We start from the raw sequence: 20,100 nt of genomic DNA on the forward strand, positions 1-20,100 counted from the left end.
GGACCGCACAGTAGAGTGCCTCCTAATAGGGATGGAATTATTGAGGAAGGTCCCTGGAATAAGCATGCAATCTCCCTGAATGGGGTCTTTAATTGCTGTCACACACCCTTTTATTTACAAATTCCACCACAGCCTCTAAGTTGCTTTGTATCAACACTGCAGAGCAGAAAGTAAAATAAGTTGATATGTTAAATATTTGGGCATACATTTTTCTCCTTCATCCACTAGGGGACACTGGAGTTCAAGACAATGGGGTCTAGACGGTGGTAGAGTAGAGCCTGGCACTTTAAATAATTCAGAAGTGTGACTGGCTCCTCCCCCTCTATGCCCCATCAGCCCCAGTTTTTAGAATGTGCCCGAGAGAGCCGGTCGCACATTAGGCTGTCTCCAGCCTTTTCATATAATTTTAAACCGCCACGGCTAATGAACCTGAAGGTTAACAAGCAGTGAGGACAGGCAGGCTGCTTACTGTGGCAGTCTGCTTGCTACGTGGGAGCCGCCGGGAAGGGCACCGCCACGGCTACTGCAGCCTGTGTCCGGTGACCCTGACGAGGGGGCACCAGCGGATGGGGTCATCGGACCCTGTGAGGACCCGCCACTGCTGAAACCGGCATGTGTCCGGGTTCCTCGCCGCCCCCTCAAGCCCAGCATCCCGGCCGCAGCAGCCCGTAAGTATATCCCACCGCTCCTGACTAGCTGGAGTGGTGAGCCAAAAGCTGGGCTCAGGGAAGCGCGAGCTGCACGGCTATAACAGCCTCCTTCCCCCTGCCAGAAAACTGGCATTGCAGAGCTGCTGATGAGACCCGGATCTGCACTCGGCAGTCAGCGTCCGGGTCTCAGTCTTATGCCTAGTCTCTGATCCCCCCTCCTATTTAATGAGGGGAGGAATATTCCACAGAATAATCAGCGGTGCTAATAGCCGCGCCGACGCTTGTATTGTAGAAGCTCCAGCGACTGCATTGAGGGGAGCATTTAGACACTGCTCCAGCGCGGCTGTCTGTTTCCTGACGGCCACTGAGCGGCTGTTTAGGCGCGCTAATAACAGCGCCATGCTCTCTATCTATCCCTCTTGTTAAGGAGACGCTGCACCGCTGATCCCAAGGCAGTGCAGCGCTAACGGACCCGTCGCAATCGGGTCCTCCCTTAAGAACGGGAGGTGCAGTGCCGCGGTAGGTGCGCTAAACGGCCGCCATTAGCGGGAGCGATATATTTTAAAAATATGCCGGTTCAGACCGGTAGAGTTAGCGCCGGGCTATTCCCGGCGGTGCGGCTGGCGGCCATTACTGCTCCAGGGGAGCAGGTGCCGCATATGCTAAGCCTATCACTTAGTTGATGCGCTGTACAGCGCAGGTTTATTAAAGCATCGCTCTTCCTAATGTATATGACACTATGCATACATACCTACATGGGGTATGCATGTGTGTATATATGTGTGTGTGTGTAGAGATTATATATATATATATGCGGGGCATCCCTGCATGTGTGTGTATTTGTATGTATATATGTGTGTCTGTCGGTCTATTGATGTTCCTGTTGATGGCGCAGCGGAATACGCTGTGCTGTGTTGAAAACTGTTCATGAATATCTATATCTCCCCTGTGCATATATATTATATATAATATATATATATATATATATATATATATATATATATATATATATATATTAGGGATGTGCAGGCTCGGTTCTACTCGGTTCCGTTCGGTTCTTTTTACCGAATCTTATTGGCTATCCAAAACTCGTGACAGCTGAAACCCAATAAGATCCGGTAAAAAGAACCGAACGGAACCGAGTAGAACCGAGCCTGCACATCCCTAATATATATATATATATGCAGCTGCAAATCTATTATAGTATAATGCTGGGATAGATTATGCTGATGACATACTGAACGAAGTGTAGCAGTCTTCCTGCTTACTAAGTTACGCAGCAGCAAGCTCCAAATAAAACTTGACTCATCTCGGTAGTTACTATACGGTGGTCAGATTCCACAATGAATATTTAGACGGGAGAGCACTGAAAACATATTGAAGAGCAGCACCTCTACATATAACGGGACCCGCTGCCACTATTATAGAGTGAGTGTCCGGGCCCCTGACACTAGCTCAGGGAGGAACATGCCGCAGCCTAATATAGAGGCTGTGTCCGTGTCACTTGCCCTCCACATGATCTGCCGATTGATCTATGTCTATGTCAAATAGGTCTTTATACATCAGGTGTACTGCAGTATATTTCATTGCACTGAAGTCGTCTCTTTGATTCCCACTTTGAAAAAGCGGGTTGAACTGGAGCTCACATGGCTCACCTGATAAGGCAAGTATACCAGTGACAGAAGGGTCCCAGGATCTAAACCAGTCTGGGACATCACGCTGTTAAAATATCCTGCCCCCTACGCCGTAGCAGAATGATGGCCACACGTGGCACATGAGCAGTCTCCCTGCGTGGAGGTAAGCCACATGTATGTATATATTTGTATTTTATACATAAGCCCTACTTTAGAACATATATATGTGTCTGGAGAGAATTTTGCCCGGGGCTCAACCAAGGTCTTGGCTCAGTGCCTACGACACACACCCTCAACAAGCCCGATCTCTTCTGATCTCTGAAGCTAAGCAGGGTCAGGCCTGGTTAGTACATGGATGGGAGTTTTGCCTGGGAGTACAGGTGCTGTAGGCTTAACCTTCCATGGCTCTAACTGTTGCTCATGTTAAATATTATTGTCACCTATTGATCTGGATGTAGGTACGCGTATACATTATGGAAATATATGTATGTATCGCTTCTGATCCTTACCGTAAGGCAGGATCTGTTATCAGTTTTGTCTGATAGCTAGCATATTTCAGAAAGGAGGATCCTGCAATTGGAGGCTGGACTCTCCTGATGCGGTAGTTTGGTACAATAACTGTATCCATATACGGTATATATAAAATGGTGGCTCTATAGACTACAGTCATGTTCTGCAGCTTACATTGTGATAGTCACAATTCCCTAAGGCATTGTTTCTAGTATGGACCCTATGCATGTTCCTGGGGCCTTCTTGTATGTCCACACATGGATATAGTGGAGCAAACTTATAGGAGATAGATAGATAGATAGATAGATAGATAGATAGATAGATAGATAGATAGATAGAGATATATCTATTATAGCATGATGATCTCCTGGTGCAGGAGTCTGACAAGTAAACTTCCTATATTGGTACTGACTCTTCTGTCAAAGAGATTGCCTTCTCATGCAACTATGTTTGACAGGTGTGTGTTTGTGTATATATACATATATATTCAAATTCCTGGTATGAATATTTCCTAATATTTGGGAAAACCTGTTTTTTAACCGTAACTGGGGTTATCTCTACAGATATATCCCTTCTTTACTTGGGATACCTTATGCACTCTGTCTGTCTATGTACAGGTGCCTTTCTCAGTATAGATTCCAGTACTCAATATTATTGTCTTGTCAATATATCGATAAAATGAGGCTATAAAGTGGCCCCTAGGTTCACTTCCTATCAGTACATAGAGAATCCAGGTTCTACACATCCTCAGGACCTAATTATTTAAATGACAACAGACTACAGTTACTGCTCCCGTGCCTGAAGGCCTAGGGCCACCCGCCGATTAGGCAGGGTCAGGTCTGGCTTGATCAGATGGTGAGTGTGAAGTAAATCCTTTACTCTGCGGTTCAATTTTGAATCCCTCTTGTTGTCATCACTATAACTTTCAAGGGTCACTGGTGGGGATCCATCATCAAATATGTAAATTTCTGTGTGTATCTTGACCGGTACAAGGTCTTATTTAAATCCACCTTTTAACTATACACACTTCACCATTATAGGTATACATGTACTGATGCACTAGCAGACCGTAATGGGGTATATGTATAATCTCTATATGTATACACATCCCTAATGTAACAAGCTCAGGTATACAGTCCTGTTGTACAACCTTCATGTCTCCACAAACATTTTGCTAGTTTTCTACAGTATTTCCTAAGACAACATCGCCAGACTGAAGTCTGTGCTGTAGAGCATTGGTTCTTAGCTCACCGAACAACTCTCTATATCTGACGTGTCGGGTTGCTGGGAGATGGAAAAGGTCAGTGAATAGCGTCTACAGAGGGCTTCTGGTTGCTCACAGGTAAGCGGTACCTCACTAATGCCTCGGAAGATGCTCTCTTTTCATGCAACCCGACATTACAAGTCTCCCTTCCGCACCCTAGCTGCAGTACTAGCAGCCATCCGCTCTCGTAATCAGTTGGCTCTACTACACTTTAGAGCTTTCCTGGCGTGTGGGTGCATAGTTCCAACATTGAGAGTGCTTGCTTCGGCAGCACATATACTAAAGATTGGAACGTTACATAGAAGATTGCGCAAGGTTGACACGCAAATTCGTGAAGCGTTCCATATTAATTGTCACTTTATTCTACTAAAATCTGTTGGGGTTATAAAGGACTGTAGCGCATCTATGGGATAAGGCACATCTTTACATTAAAGTGTGACAGTCATTATGTTCTGCGCAGGGAGCCTGATTCCTATTCTGTATCTGTGGATATTTTCATCGCTCTGACAGGTATCTGATGGGTACCTTTATGGTTGTCCTAGTGCTCTAGCCTTGCTGTATGGGTTGCTTCCCTATATTGGTAGCTCTCCCTGGGTTGCTGTTGCATCCGTTCTCTTTAACTGCCAGGGTATCCGGGTTGTTTTCATACTATGTTCGGGCCAGCAGCTTGTACTGTCTACACACTTCCATCATGATGGACGTTGTCTGTTGTGTGGGGTCGTTGCTGTGGATTTCTTTCAGGCCGGCACAGGGCGTGTTCCGTATAGTCCCCACCTGGGGCACCTCATACACGAGTGTAGTTCCCGCCCCAAGCGGTTTTTGATGTTTCTATAGGCAGGCAACTGATGGGCTGCCAAACACTCTGTCAGTGGTCTGGTACGGGGATTTATAACTGCAGGTTTTCAGTTGCTGTTTGATCCCTCTGTTTCAGAGTGGTTGTATTGCTGTCTGACCCTCAGAGAATTGAGACCACAATTCCTTTCTAAGCCGCCTCTGCCTCATACCCAGTGAGATCTCTAATTGTTGGAGACTTCCTTCCGCTGGTTTTTAAAACCTTGTGGTTGTTGGGCCTCGAGAATGGTCCTGGGCGACTGTTCGGTCTTGACTTTTGCCTCCCTGTTTACTCTTGTTAGGAGTCTGTGGACAGGATCAGCTCTGTTTCTGTAGACTGGTGTTATTCTACGTATATCTATATGTATTCTGTCCAGCACTGCTGGGGGTCTGCTGTCTGTGTATTATACTGCTTCCTATGTTCGACTATGGTTCGGGCTTGGTCTGTTTCAGCTAATCTTACGCTGTTTGATGTTTTCATCTGCGGGTGTTCTCTCGCTAGTCGTTATTCTATTCGAATTATGCTATACGTTCTGGAATTCTGTGGTTGTTTGGCAGGGAGTTCTGATTGTCTCCTCTGCTCTGTGACACTTGATCCTCAGCTCTTGCCTTTCCATTGAGTCTACTGTTCTTGGCGATCCTGGTTTTCGGTTTTGCCAAAGGGTCTGCAAGTTCTTCGCGCTTCCCACCCGGGAGGTTGGCTTTGGGACGTCCCATTTGTCTTGAACTCCAGTGTCCCCTAGTGGATGAAGGAGAAAACAGGATTTTGGTACTTACCGATAAATCCCTTTCTCCGATTCCACAGGGGACACTGGACGCCCGCCCAGCGCTGCGTACCTGCAGTTTTGTTGGTTCCTTCTTTGATTGTGTGGCTGCATGTGTTCCCTGCAGTGGTTTCCTCTGTTCTTCTTCAGTCGGTATTGTTCCGTTCTGTGGTCCTCTCCTCCTCCTCTTTTTCCTAATTGTCCTCCGTCTCCTCTCGGGCTCAGTTCTTAAACTGGGGCTGATGGGGCATAGAGGGGGAGGAGCCAGTCACACTTCTGAATTATTTAAAGTGCCAGGCTCTACTCTACCACCGTCTATACCCCATTGTCTTGAACTCCAGTGTCCCCTGTGGAATCGGAGAAAGCGATTTATCGGTAAGTACCAAAATCCTGTTTTCAAAAGGCACAGCTTCCCTGTTGATTGGGAAGCCTGAAGTCTACAGATTGTAGTGATATCAACTTTATTTTTAGCTACAAACACTTTCCTACACCTTTATCATCTGGCCACACAGTAAAACTCTGGTAGATTTCCTTGAGTTGGATTGCTCTTATTTATTTACTTTCCTCACATGTGTATCACTTTCAGTCGTGTTTGTGTTTATTCTTTCACCTTGGATTAAAGGGTTGGAGTAGACACTTATAGGTCCTGCCCCAAGATCTGAAAGTGGAGTTGGTCTTCTGGTTCCACCACCCTGAACCTTTTTGAAGGTTTAGGCCCTGGAAAAATTCTCTGGACCCCAATGTAAAAGGACTACAGTTGCCTTGCGATAAAGAGGGGACTAAAGTCCTTCACCCCCAATTGCATGTTTATGCTTTACACTCATTTTGCAATTGGGCGACAAAGCCCACACCTCGCACTTTAGCAGTAGACTCCTCTCATCTTGCCTAATGTAAGACAAGACAATGTTAATGGTCTCAGCTAGAAGTTACAGCGCACAACTGCCTATACAACTATAACCCATACATACCTGATCTTGTTGTGTAAAATAAAGGTAACCATATATAACAGATTAGGCCTGATTCTGAGCAGAAACAGCTGCATCAGTGTCTGCGTCTTTTGCCACAGTCGCTTCTGCGACAATATGCTAATGCAGCTACAAAGCCTTTCCCTGACGTACATCCAAGTGTCCAAAGGCGCAAGGACTGAGACGCCCACTCGCGACGTCTACAGACGCTGCATTACCGTCTGGTGCGTCTTTAGATGCACCATGGAAACTTGCTCCAGCCCTCTAGTAGGTGCAGTTTCTCCCTCTGAATACGGCTTATATGTGAGTGGCTGAGCGCAGGCCACTGTAAGCAACTGCTTTCAGTAAAACGTCCAGAATACTCCCATAAGATGCAATGTCTCTGTGTGTCATTTTAGCCACCCCATTACCTCCCAGTCACAATCCAGAAACACGCCTTACATTTCTTCCACTGTGCATCAAATTTAACTGCAAATTTGTATGAATAAAACGGGCATGCATGCGCACACGAAAAACATTGCTCCGTCCAATATCGCTGCTGTGTCCGAAACAGGCCCATTATGGTTTATTTTACTAAATCTATTTTAATGTACTATTTTAATATACTCATAACCATGTAAAATGAAGTTGTTGTAACAATAGTGACACAATACTCACATTCAGTAGTAAAAGTTTTAAATTTGAATTGAAACATTTCTTGTTGCTCTTCCAAAAATTTTACTTCTTGCTCTACAGACTGCAACACAGAGGGAATATGTTGTAAGAGCTTAAAAACACATTATAGATTACATTCAAATTAACTGGCATAATAGTTTATTTAATAACAATTTATAAAGAGGTGCGTTCAGCTATACAATAATCTGATTTGGAACATTCTTTTAGGACAACAATGAGCGTGCAAAAGCGATGCATAGATCATTTTCTATAGCAAAATGCAGGCTTTTTAGATGTAGACATGTACCTTTCCTTAGATCACACAGACATGTATGCAGAAACCATTTCAAGGTGCACAAGTCTTTTAAAACAGAAGTAGGGAAAAAAAACAAACTAGTACAAACACACAAGCCAGTTTGGAGGAGCCTAATCCAGGACTACCATGGCACTGTAGACCACACTAGACATGGATTTTGGGAGCATATTTTAAACTTCATCTGATAGTTATTTCCCTTGAACTTAAATCTTTAAAAAATAAAATAATCTCATGAGAACCTATGAGTATTTGTCTTTAAAAACACCAAGAAAATGCATTGGAAATAAGAAGCATTTCATTGACCACACTTCTGTAAGTGACCACATAACGGGAAAAAGAGGGGCACAGATAGGAAAGAAAATAAATGGTCGTATTGTTGACATCTAAAAAGCACTAACATACTTTGCCGTACAAATATCTTCATTGATAAAACTAGGTAACACTTGTGCTGTCCATGTAATATATTTTATTAATTATACCTTATAATAGTAGCAAAGACTACTTACCAGAACACGCTCTTTGGCCTCATTTACACGCTGCTCAATTTTGTCTTGCTTTCCAATCTTCATAGGAGCCTGCACCGGCTGCTCACTCGCTAACTGATGGGCCAGTGCGGAGAGTAAAGAGATGTTATTATTAAATGAAGCAAATATCTTTAATGTGCAACATTTCAGAACTTTGTCAGATTAAACGTAAATAAATATATGGACAATTGCAACATCAAGTCAGATATGCTGGGTCTACAGATGTGATCTTCATATAATTGGGTGAGATTTGGCAATAAATTATAATTTTTGCAATCTCCTTATCGATGTGTCTACTCAATGAATGAAAATGTCCAAGCCCTTAGACATGCTACAGTAATGGACATATGTGGGAGTGCAATGGAAAGGGAGAGGGATGCCGCTTATGTACTCATCATTTCCATGTATGGTGCAACTTTTTATGGAAATCATGTCAGCCAGTCTCCCCATCTCACTCATATTCCTGTCATAGAACTAAAACCGGTACATTTCCGGCAAGGTGGGAAACCTATTTATAAACAGTAACACGTTGTCAATTAGACTAGTTCTACCTAAAGCTTAATGACTGATATATAGTTATGTGATCTCCTGTTCTCTTCCTTACATATAAGCATAGTGACCCTCTGTCTGTCCCATTGCTTTACCTACCAGTCCCAAGTACATTACCCTCCTATTCCTCCAATTATCTCACTGTTCTACCTTCTGTCCAACCCTCATCACTACTGTACCCGTACAAACTGCAGACATTTCATTGACAAATGGTTTTTGTACGGAGGCAATGTGCCAATCTAGTACAAATTAAATTAACACTTTGGGTAAGGTTGATATAAATAGGCGGTGCAGCATATACGGATATGTGCATATGATTAAGCAGGCTGTACCAGAACGTAACTAACGCGTTTCACCCCCTTCGGGGCTTCCTCAGAGATCCAGGACCTCATTCAGAGGCGGTCGTTAGTTGCAAGCGGTCGCCCTGAATCAGGGCGGCCGCTTGCATCCTGAAAGACCGCCTCCTTGTCGATCGCTGAGCTGTGGGTTAATACCCACAGCTCTAGCGACCGACATGGGTGATGGTCAAGACCATTGCGGCTTACGACCAGACCCTAAGGTTGGGTCGGGGCACTCGTAAGCCCCAGGGAGCTTCCTGCTCTGATCGAGCAGGAAGCTTCCCACTGACATCAGCAATGATGTCAGTGGGGCTGCCCCCAAACGGCAAGCGTTCCGGCGGGAACGCCTGTGTTTGGGCAGGCACGCCCCCTGCCCGTCTCCCAAACAGGGCAAGCTGTCACTCACCATCGACAGCTCACCCAGTCTGCTGCAAGACCCTTAGCGATGGAGCGTCCGTCGCTAGCTGGGTCTCGTGCATGCGCACGATGGAGTCGGCTCCGTCGTGCGCATGCCCAGTGGGGCAACATTGAGTCGGTTGCGAGCGCTCAACGCTTGCGACAGACTCTGAATGACCCCCCCCCTGTCCTTTCACTGTCTGCAACATTACTGGATTTGAAGGTCGAATATCTGCAACACTCATTATAATCTAGTAAGAATAGACGGTTTGCGCACACTAAGTAACCCGCTAAATGTACCAAGTGCTGCTAGCTTATGAGGTGTTCCAAACCTCTCCAAATATATTGTGAAGAAAATTTTAAGCTAAGCGCTCTATGGTACTGTAATAAGTATTCTATTCACGTCCTAATGTATGTCGTGGTCTACCTATAGAGCGTCCTAATGATTGTGTATAGTTCCTAGTAGGCTTATGTCAGGTAGGCAATATCTGTAGGCTGGATATTCCTTAATAATGCAAAAAGACCTTGCACTTCAGTCCTATATCAGCTCAGCAATATCTTTCGGCAGTGTGTTCTGATGGTGAAATATGCAACAACTCTGTGTTCTTACACCAGGTGGACAATAACTTTGGGCAGTGTGTTCAATAGGTGGTGAAATAAACGCATAGACAACTGTGATCCAACTGTCCTTGTATGCAGGAAGTTTCTGAGTGTTTCTTCCCTCCTTACTTTATAACATCATGGATACCTCAAAGTGAAATGAGTGCAGTATCAGGGTACTTGGACACTATATATGCAGATTGTTAGTAGATTGGAAAGTACTCACCAAATAGTGGCTTCTGCTGGTCCCCCTGTTTGCTGACTTGTAACTACATGCATATGAGGCTAGATGATGTGACTATGGAGCTGATGTTTATTGGAATAAAAGGCCCTTGAAAAAGTCCCAAAACGGTTACGATACGCGTTGAGACCACCAGGACATTTGTTGCATTGACTTTAAATATCTGGACTTTTTTTTTTACTAGCAGCAACACACAGCTGCTTTTTTAGTACAAGCCTACAATAAAAGGTTTTTATTCAGATAAACATCAGCTCCATAGTCACATTGAATAGGTGTCGAAAAAAAGTGCAGAATTGGGGTTTAGGGGTGCAGGCTTAAAAAAAAAATAGCCTGCAATCCGGAGATTGACATTTAAAAAAGAACTGTGTCAAAAAAAGTTTTAAAAAAAAATAGGCACACCCCAAAAAATTGGGGTGCAAAAAAAAAAAAAAGGGAAAAAATTGTTAAACAATAGGGAAATAGGTTCAGGGCTATTCTGCAAGTATGCGGCAGATGTTTTCTAGAATAGAATTATAGCGGCAGGTGCACAAATGCAGAATTTTTCAAAACTGACTTTAGGGACTTAAAAATATGCTAGTACCCATTTTCATGTACCCCAAATTTGATGGAACACTTAAAAAAATGAAAAAAAATAACCTAAGTGCTCTTCTCCATCACTTCTTCAATGTCGGAAAAAAAACACCTGCTGCGGCTATTTAAATCCCCGACTTTCAATTAAAGGCTAAAACGGGGGTACCCATAGTGTTCCCCCATGTTTTTACAACTTTAGGGGGGTCTTACAATTATTTTAAGGAAAAATTCGTAACTTTACGCAAATCCAACTTCGGAGTTTCCCGTTTTCGTTAATTTTATTTTGAATACGGGGATAAGCGGGAGCGCGCACCATACCTTTACGCAGAAAAAAACTCCGATATGAAACGTTAACTTCGCCAGGGAAGTTAACCTTTCATATTGAATACCCCTCATGGAGTACCTTCTGGGGCTGACAATTGTAGTTTACTGTACCATGTAATCTGTTTTTGTTTTGTTTGTTTTTTTGCATTTTGTTATTTTTTTTTTTGCATTATTTTAAACACATTTTATGACTATATTACACCTTGACAGATTTCATAAAGACATGCTACACTACAGATTAGAAATGTGCAAGACCCCACCAAGACCCCCGCCCTTCTTACGTCTGCATTCCCCCATAGCTACTTATACTGAAAATCAAATATCAAACCTTTATTTCTTGTGCTTCTGAAAGAATCTGTTGTTCATGATGTAGAAAATATTGGATCACTTCTGCCAGCTTCTCTGGTTGTTCCTGGTATAGCTGCTTAGAAATAGATCATATGGGGCCATTATCATTACTCACACATGTATCTGTGGGTACAATTATTTGTTCATTTACTTTACCACCATTGGCCAGGATAAAATAGATTTAATAGAAAACAAACAGATAATGTGATGCAGTGTAGAGAGATAATGCATGCTTATAGACAGAAGAAGAAAAAGCACCCGGGGCGAGGGACAGCTGCAGTAATAAGTTAAATGCAGACAAGCATTGGGGAAGGGGAATGGAGGAATGGGAGAGAGCAGGGTCAAAGGGACTTGTTGAGGGCGAGGGAAAGGAAGAAAGGAGTCCTCAGTATTGTGAGAACTATCTCAGAGTGGCTATGGGAGTGGAGGAGGAAGTATCTGCACTGCCTTTACCCAAGGTGAATCATGAAATGTCAGGATAATAGAGAGCAGGTGATGCCCACAGGCAGAGCACATAGGAACAAGTAAGAGGAGATTAGAGGCAGGAGAGCCAATCATGTTGACTAAACAGATACAGAATTTCCCTAGAATAAGAGAGTAAGTTCATGGAAAGAAAGTGAGAAAGCAAAGCGGTGATGTGGGCAAGGAATTGGGAGACATGCTCTGGGAACCAGTAAAAGATAGTGACAAAGATTTAGTAAGGACTTTGTATGGGGAGAAGAAGAGGGAGAGTTCTTGAGACAAGCCTTCAAGGCAGCTACTAGCGGACATTGGGAAGTCTACTCCACCACCTCCTCATCAGTCACCAGCAAGAACAGTGTGTAACACCCCACAGAAAAGAGCAGCAGGGAAAGCATTGCCAGAGGGTTATAGACACATTTCATTATATCAAGAAGGCTGAATGAAAGAATATTTAAGATCCCGGGTGGTTACATGGGGAAAACTGCCATTAACACTCACTGGCAGAGTAAACCTTGTTAAAATGGTTTTACAACCAAAACTCCTTTATGCGATGCAACGCTCCCCAATATACCTCCCGCAGAGCGTGTTCAGACAAATAGATGGATTGTTATCCTCCTTGCTTTGGGTTAACCGTAGAGCCCGTATTCAATTGAATACACTTACTAGGTCACGGGAAGCTGGGAGCCTGGCGCTACCCCATTTTAAGTTTTATTATTATGCGACTCAACTGGCGCAATTGTGGATATGGTTACAGGGTCAAGAGGCGGATGGACTACCGACTCCTCTGGTGAGACAGGAAACCCGGGGGCATACTCCACTTCAAATACTTCTTAGTGGCAACCTGAGGAATGTTAGAGCTCCATTTGTTAGGCAGATTTTCCAGGGCCAGGGATGGGATCCTGATACCCCTTTACTTAATACCAGGGGACTTGAGGAGCTTGAAACAGACAAATCTCAGGTGCACAACTCCAAATTATTAATAATATATATAAATGCAATAACAATTGAGGTTTTTAGCATAATCATGGCCAAGATTATGGGCCTACCCACCATATCCAGGTAACCTCTTTCGGGTAGGTCCCTAACATACTAGGGTTCAAATCCAGAGCACAGGACCTCCAAAAACCGGCCCAGCCAAGCTGCCCCAGGGCACCGCCATAGTAAGAGAAGTGCAGTGTAAAGAGATAGTTAGGAGCAGCTGCATATAAAGAATGAAAATTAAATAGTGAAGTACATATATATAAAACACACAGTGAAGGGTTAAAATGTGTTATAAAGGAAAATGTGTTATAATGCAGTGCCCTGAGACATATCAGCCAACACAATCCAGGGGGACCCATGCCCCAACAATGAACCAAAGTTGCACTACAGTATATAACTTGTAGGACTTACCTAGAATTGTGCCTAATACAGTGTGTATATACATTACCATACTCCATGCTTTTAAACCAATAAGGAAGGGTGCCAGTCCAGAATGAGGGCGTCTCCTTTCCCTCAGCAGTGCAATAAAGCACATTAAATGGAGTATATGGGAAAGATTTCTGGACTGCACAACCTGACTATATCTATATATATATATATATATATATATATATATAGATATATATATATATCTATATATATATATAATGGGAGGTGCTACCTGATGAGACTAATTGCAGGCACAGAAACAGACAAATCTCAGGTGCACAACTCCAAATTATTAATAATATATATAAATGCAATAAAATTTTGCAATCAATTGAGGTTTTTAGCATAATCATGGCTTGAGGAGCTTGCCTTGCTGCAGGTAGATAGGGTCTGGGGGGGGTGAACAAACTTGGACAATTATACGCGGCTGAGGTGTTTAAGAAGTTTGAACAGCTACAAAGTGAGTTTAATGTTCCAAAACAATGTTTCTACAGATATCTCAAGCTGCTGGACCAAGGCACTTAGTGTCTTTTATGTATTCAGATTTAATGCGAGAGCAATAGGATACGGATTTACCATCCATTAGGCAAAAATGGGAAGCCGACCTTGGACTATTGCCAGATTATGTGTGGAAAGGAGCCTTGGGTAGTCCCATAGTGGCTACTACAACAGTTCAGTTTCAGCAAATTCAACTGTTCCTGCTACATAGAATATATCTAACGCCAGATCGTTTATTTAAATTCGGTGGTAGATCTGACTCAAAATGGCCAAAATGTAATTTCCCTACTGGTAACTTTTGGCATACTATGGACATGCTCTATTATAAGCTCTTTTTGGGAAGAGGTTAATTGTATATTGATGTCCACTGGTGTTCCTAGGGATGAGCTAACCCCAATGGTATGTATACTAGCTGTTATTGACGAGGATACATTGGATAAACATTTTGCACAATATGTAGTTAATTTATGTGTGCTCGCCAAGGTTTGCATAGCTAAAACATGGCTGGCCCCTGAGGGCCCAACGATAGGACAATGGGTAGCGTTGGTGAATGAGACCTTGGCGCATGAGAAGTTTGTGTATTTAGCCAGGAAGGCTGAGAAGAAATTTCATCTTGTTTGGGGCAGATGGCTGGACTCGCCATATGCGAAGAGACTGGAAGAGAACAGATTTGCTCAGGGGCGGATAACCAATGGGGATAGAGCTATGTGTAGTACTTAGCCTCTCTGTATTTAATGTAATGCCGCCAAGGCGTTATATATGTGAACTGAGATTCATATTCGTATGAGGAGGTTGTAGAAGTGTTTCAATCTCGGTATGTAATGTATACTCAGGATGTATGCCATAAATGTGTACTCTTGATGTAATATGCCCTGCATGGTTTATAATATGTTTATAATATGTTATTGGACATGCTTTATATAAGAGACCACACAAGGATTGATTAATTTAATGTGATGTACTTTATTATTGTACATGTTTTCGTTTTATGTTTTTCTTTTGTTCTTCCTCGAAAATAAATAAAAACTATTGAATTTAAAAAAAAAAAAAAAAAGAAGGCTGAATGAATTAGAGAGGACCAGGTATTGGATGGATGCAAGATTGCTGCAGACAGATCTGGCAGTCCAGAATATATAGGAAACAGGGATGTAGGAAAGTTGTGAGATGTCAATAAAGTTGGAAGAGTGGTGGTAAAAAAAATGTTAGGATGGAAGAAGGAACATTAGCAGACAGTGGAGATTGCGTGAGGACCACAGTTGGAGGTGATATAGGCTTTATGCCAGAATCTACAGCGCATGCGCGAGTCTCCGGGAAAATTGAGCCAGTGCCTACTTTCTGGGGGACATCTTTTCTGCACATGCGCAGATCACTGGGAAAATGGCTGCTGCAGGGTGTGCGGTGTGGGCCCCCTGGACCCAGGGGCCCGTGTGCACCGCACACCTTAAACCCATTATAAAGACGCATATGAATGACAGTTTTATTATTACACTGCAATTAAGATACGAGTTTGGACACAACCCTTAAAGATCTAAATCCCTCTGCGCATGTTACACCTGCCCTACCTGCAGCACAAAATGGTCTTACCAAGGTGCAGATTTACTTGCTCTTTTGCTTTGGTCCCAACTCAGAAACAGCCCCATTGTGCTTTAGGGTTGCACATGAGACAAGAGAGAAGACTAATATGCTTAATAACTACTTTGTCAAATAGATTTGATAAAAGACATTTTAAAAAAAGATGCAAAAAATTTGCTCGCAGAGTTTCACAGATCCAGGCGCGCCAAGATGGACCTTTTGGCACGACTGCAGCAAAGACGAGTGAGGACACATCTGTACACACCAGCGTCTGCAATTGTGTGCACTACTGCATCAGCCCCATTGAGTACTAGTGATAAAACATCACTGGAAAATAACTGGCTATGATTCAAATTCTAATGCCACTGCTTGCTGGATGCATGTTTGTTTCTTATGTTCTAAAAATCTGGAGTCACATCACTGTAGTTAAAAACTGATGCAGTAATACTAGAGAGCGACAATATTCCGTCTGACAGATCATTGAACACAGCAGAGGTTGCGTAGGGCAATGACAGGCTGCAAATCAGTCTATTTTGTGAATGACACCTCTCTGGAAATTCCAAAGTTAAAGTGTAAAAAGCAAAACACTGCGTGTGCAGGAAGAGTATTAGAGCATACAGATCTGTAAGTTAACAATTACATACAATCAACATCTCTCTCAATGATCTGTCTCTATGCACCTGCCAAACATGGCTAACAGCAGACGGGAGCAAGCTGAAATGTGCTCAGAAAATGCTGGGTGGTTATTGGTCTGGGATGTGCTGTGCTATCATGTATTATAATGTACTGTTCCTTGATACTAGCTTTGATATCATATGCCATTATATACTGCAGTGTCTAACCAATCTGGCATAAGTGGATCACAGTTTATAATATTTGATAGGACAAGATGAGGTGGTGGTTTTGGAACAGAACAGAGTACATGGTGAGAGAAATTATTTGCAGTGTTATTTAGATGGCAGCCCAGTGTGTACACAAACTAGGAAATCATTGCTTATTGCTACCTGTACATTTAACTTGAACTTGCGGAAATTGTGTTTCTGCAGTATTTCATCAGCCTGTGTGAAGCGACAGTACTGCGTGTCCAGATGTTCCAACAGATTCTGCAGCTGAACAGTGGCCAACAACCGATCTTTTGCTGCTAGTTTCCTAGAAGTCCAATAGATAAGTGTTATGCAAAGAAACAGATACTGTATACACCCACAGACACAAATAATATAAGTCACCAAATCTGTAATTCACATAATACAAATAGCCAGTGTATAAAACAAAACTATACACCTTAACCTAATCCCCAGCCCTTGTTTATCATTCCACTCCAAAATGTTGCCTTAATATCTTAACACAACTTTATAAAAAGGAAAAAAATAAATACAGTACATCTAGGAGCCAGAAGAATATTTGAAGTAGTCGGGGAGGTTTGCATCCATTAATACCAATAGAATTGAGTAAAAAAAAAAAAAAATCAGGAGCACAGGGGGTGTAGTAATATTTGGCCCAGGCAGACTCAGGGTCCAGCTGTCCTGACTACTTTTATTAATATGTCATATATGATGCACTTAGGGATACAATCAGGGGGTTGCAGGTGTCAATGACCCCCCGACTTTCACTATTGATCAGGACAGTTTAGATGTGAGTGGACTGTTTGGTGGAGCAGAAGTCCCAATTCCAGGACAGCTGGCACATATTTCCCGATAACTGGTGCCCCTTAAATATTGCACATAACTTCACACCCCATTGCCCCAACCAAATGTGATAAACAAATGTTGGGAGACACTGTGTTGGGGGTCCAAACAGATAAGCAGTTATTTAGGATCCGGATGAATGAAAATGTTACTTTTCTCTTACCTTTATCGTTGCTCTGCTGTGACAGAGAATGGAGCAGTGCCAGTGTTATTTAGTTTTAGTTTGGTCTGATATGGAGCTCTCCACTAGTGTTGGGTAGCTTCTCAGGTGCCGGGACAGGGTGCAATGTATTGGGCGGCCGTGACGGTACACTCCGGGTACATAGTAACAGCCCTAAGTGGGTTGAATATGTTGTGGACATACATCCTTTATCGCTTTTGGGGAGGGTAGTTCTGACTAAGAGTGTTTTTTTCACTAAATTATCTTATTCAAAAGATACCTGTTTCTCTCACCTTATCAGATGTGAAACTTTGTAATAAATTGTTCAGCACATTCTTATGGAATGGGGGGTCACCCTCGCATTGCTTTAGCCAAATCCCAACTTCCACGATCTAAAGGTGGTCTAGGGCTGCTAAATATTTGAACATTTACAAGAGCTGTTCACTTTCGTTGTACTAGTGACTAGCTATTAGGCAGGGAAACTTATACACATGCTCTTACTGAAATGGCTAGGTTTGCTCCATTCTCAGCGGTAGCACTTAATCACTCTTATATAGTGTTCACTCTAGCTCCGACGGCAGGCAGGGCGCCGGAGCTAGAGAGGGCAACCTTGTGCGCGCGCCCGAAAAGGGGGCGTGGTCATTAAAAGGGGGCGTGTCTATAAGACGCGTCCCCTTTTTGTCATACTTGGGGCGTGCCCGGCGCTTACGGACATGCCGGGCAGCCCCCAAGCGCTGCAGAAAGGGAGAATAGATGCCGGGCGCATGCGCCCGGCGTCTATTCTCCGGCGGTGACCGGGACACCGCATGTTTCTCCACCCGCGGGACACTGCGTCCAGCGGGTGAGAACGGCACCCGCAGGCTGTGAGGGCAGGGCGCTTTTTGCCCTCCTCCTGGAGGGCAGGGTGCTTTTTGCCCTCCAGAAGGAGGGCAGGGTGCCGCGCCCCGCTAAAACAGCCTAGCGGGAACGCTATTATACATCGCCGTATATTTTTTTATATTTTAATTCACGATACTTATAAGCTTGGAAGGCCATTTGTGTTAAAACTTCTAGATCTTTATTTTTTCTACATATATTCCGTTCATGGGTAATCTACTGTTTGTACCAGGGTTGAATAATCCTATGTTCCAGAATTTGATATATAAAGGCATTGGCAGAATTAAAGATGTTTTTGACTCAGGTGGAATAATTTTCCTTTTTAGCACACTACATAATCCGTATCATATTCCATATAAACAATTTTACATGTATCTTCAAGTTGTTCATTTTGTTAAATCTATTAAAATACAAGCACTAAATTGTACTTCTTTAGACCCGATCCAAAAGTTACTGTCACTATTCACGATTCACCCTTATAAAACTAAATACATAGACCTTTTTGGTAACACACACACCAAGGTTTGGTAACAAACGGTATCCTCCTTAAGATTCCTCCGTTGTTCTTGGTTACAGGAGGTTCACATTAAGACCATTAATCGTGTCTCTCTCTCTGCCAGGCACGAGGGAGTCATATGAAACTGGAGGAATCGGGTGATTGTTTAAAGTGTAGGTGTTTATATACAACGTTTTTTCATAATTTTTGGTTATGTCCAAATATACGCACGTTTTGGGGTGGGGAGGTGATACATTTCATGAGGTATTTCATTTACATGTAAAAAGTAATGATTTGGCACTTCTTTGTACTAACTTTCTTGAATGGGATTTAGGGCCAGATAAGAAATCTGTTATTCCGTTACTAACCATTATAGTCACGGACTTCTCCAACTCCCCCTTTTTTTTTATTTCAGTTCGCTCCTCGCTGCTTACAACCCTTTATTATGATAGACGGGCTATATTTCCAGACATTGAGAATGGTGAAATCACTTGATTTCTCCACAAGGTTGAAAATCATGAAAGTATTTGAATCTATCTCCTGGTACAATCATGATACATTATAAGGAGTGCAATAATGTAGATGAGTGCTGGTTACATCTCAAATGCCACAAAAGCCTGGATATATATGGTATGCAGTCAAGTTTGCCTTGGGCTTTGATCATGATGTGTTATTAGTATTTGGATAATGCTTATCTTTGGCATCACTGCAATGTCCCCCCCTTCCCGCTTTCCCTTCTTTTCATATTTTCAGTAATTATTTAAAACTATCCTTTCGATTTTGGGATACAATAGTTAGTAATGTCGATTCTTCACTAATGGGTGTCTTGAGAAAACTCGACTTTGTAGCTTAATTCTCAAAGAACATGTATGCTTATATAACTTGACAGCACTGTTTTTGTACAAATATTGTAACATGTATGGTAATTGTAACCTAGCTCTGTCCTATATTTGAAATAATAAAATAGATTTAAAAAAAAATTAAAAATTCTGGCCACAGAGCTACCTGTCCTTTGTCTTACCAGTTCTGTGACTCAAACCACGGTGCCAGATACTGCCGTACTTCCATTGGAAAAATCTCTTTGCTGTAGAGGGTTATTATCTTTTCCTGGAATTCACCAGTTAGCTTCAAAAGGGCTTCCCATTGGCTCATGTTGTGACATGCAATGTGACTCTGCCACTGGCCAGAACTGAAAGACAACAATATAAATCATGTATTTGAAGGTTTTAACATGAATGTTAATTCTTAGTATAATTATTTGGGTCTTTAGGTTACATTTATTCTGATTTAAAGTAAATCTACTTTCAAATGAAATGAAACAGAAATTGTACAAGATTTAGCATTCCCTCCTGAAGAAATGTTATAGTGTTATATTGTCATCACAAATTCTTAATTGAATATTCGATCATTGTGGAGGTACATGAAGTTTATGAAGGGCTGCAAATGGTCATCAAGCAATGCAT

At 42.6% G+C, this 20,100-nt stretch overlaps 1 protein-coding gene and 1 pseudogene across 4 annotated transcripts in view; one reads left to right on the forward strand and one right to left on the reverse strand.

The window, feature by feature from the left end:
* Positions 1-20,100, reverse strand: part of LOC148523517 (signal transducer and activator of transcription 1-alpha/beta-like) — a 130,008-nt gene that overhangs the window by 96,514 nt on the left and 13,394 nt on the right. For 2 of the 4 annotated variants that reach the window (XM_088473103.1, XM_088473105.1), the window contains exons 2-6: positions 19,659-19,826; positions 16,425-16,569; positions 11,459-11,554; positions 8,095-8,187; positions 7,276-7,354 (exon numbers count right to left, since the gene is read on the reverse strand). In XM_088473103.1, coding sequence (XP_088329229.1) covers positions 7,276-7,354; positions 8,095-8,187; positions 11,459-11,554; positions 16,425-16,569; positions 19,659-19,789 — 544 coding nt within the window. In that variant the 5' untranslated portion in view covers positions 19,790-19,826. Of the gene's footprint in view, positions 1-7,275; positions 7,355-8,094; positions 8,188-9,822; positions 10,415-11,458; positions 11,555-16,424; positions 16,570-19,658; positions 19,827-20,100 lie in introns of those variants that run through there. The other 2 variants (XM_088473104.1, XM_088473106.1) reach the window with 2 other exon arrangements.
* LOC148523519 (U6 spliceosomal RNA) lies at positions 4,314-4,409 on the forward strand (annotated as a pseudogene).

This window comes from Taudactylus pleione, unplaced genomic scaffold (assembly GCF_031769625.1).
Source record: "Taudactylus pleione unplaced genomic scaffold, aTauple2 ptg000130l, whole genome shotgun sequence".
In the NCBI taxonomy this organism is placed as follows: domain Eukaryota; kingdom Metazoa; phylum Chordata; class Amphibia; order Anura; family Myobatrachidae; genus Taudactylus; species Taudactylus pleione.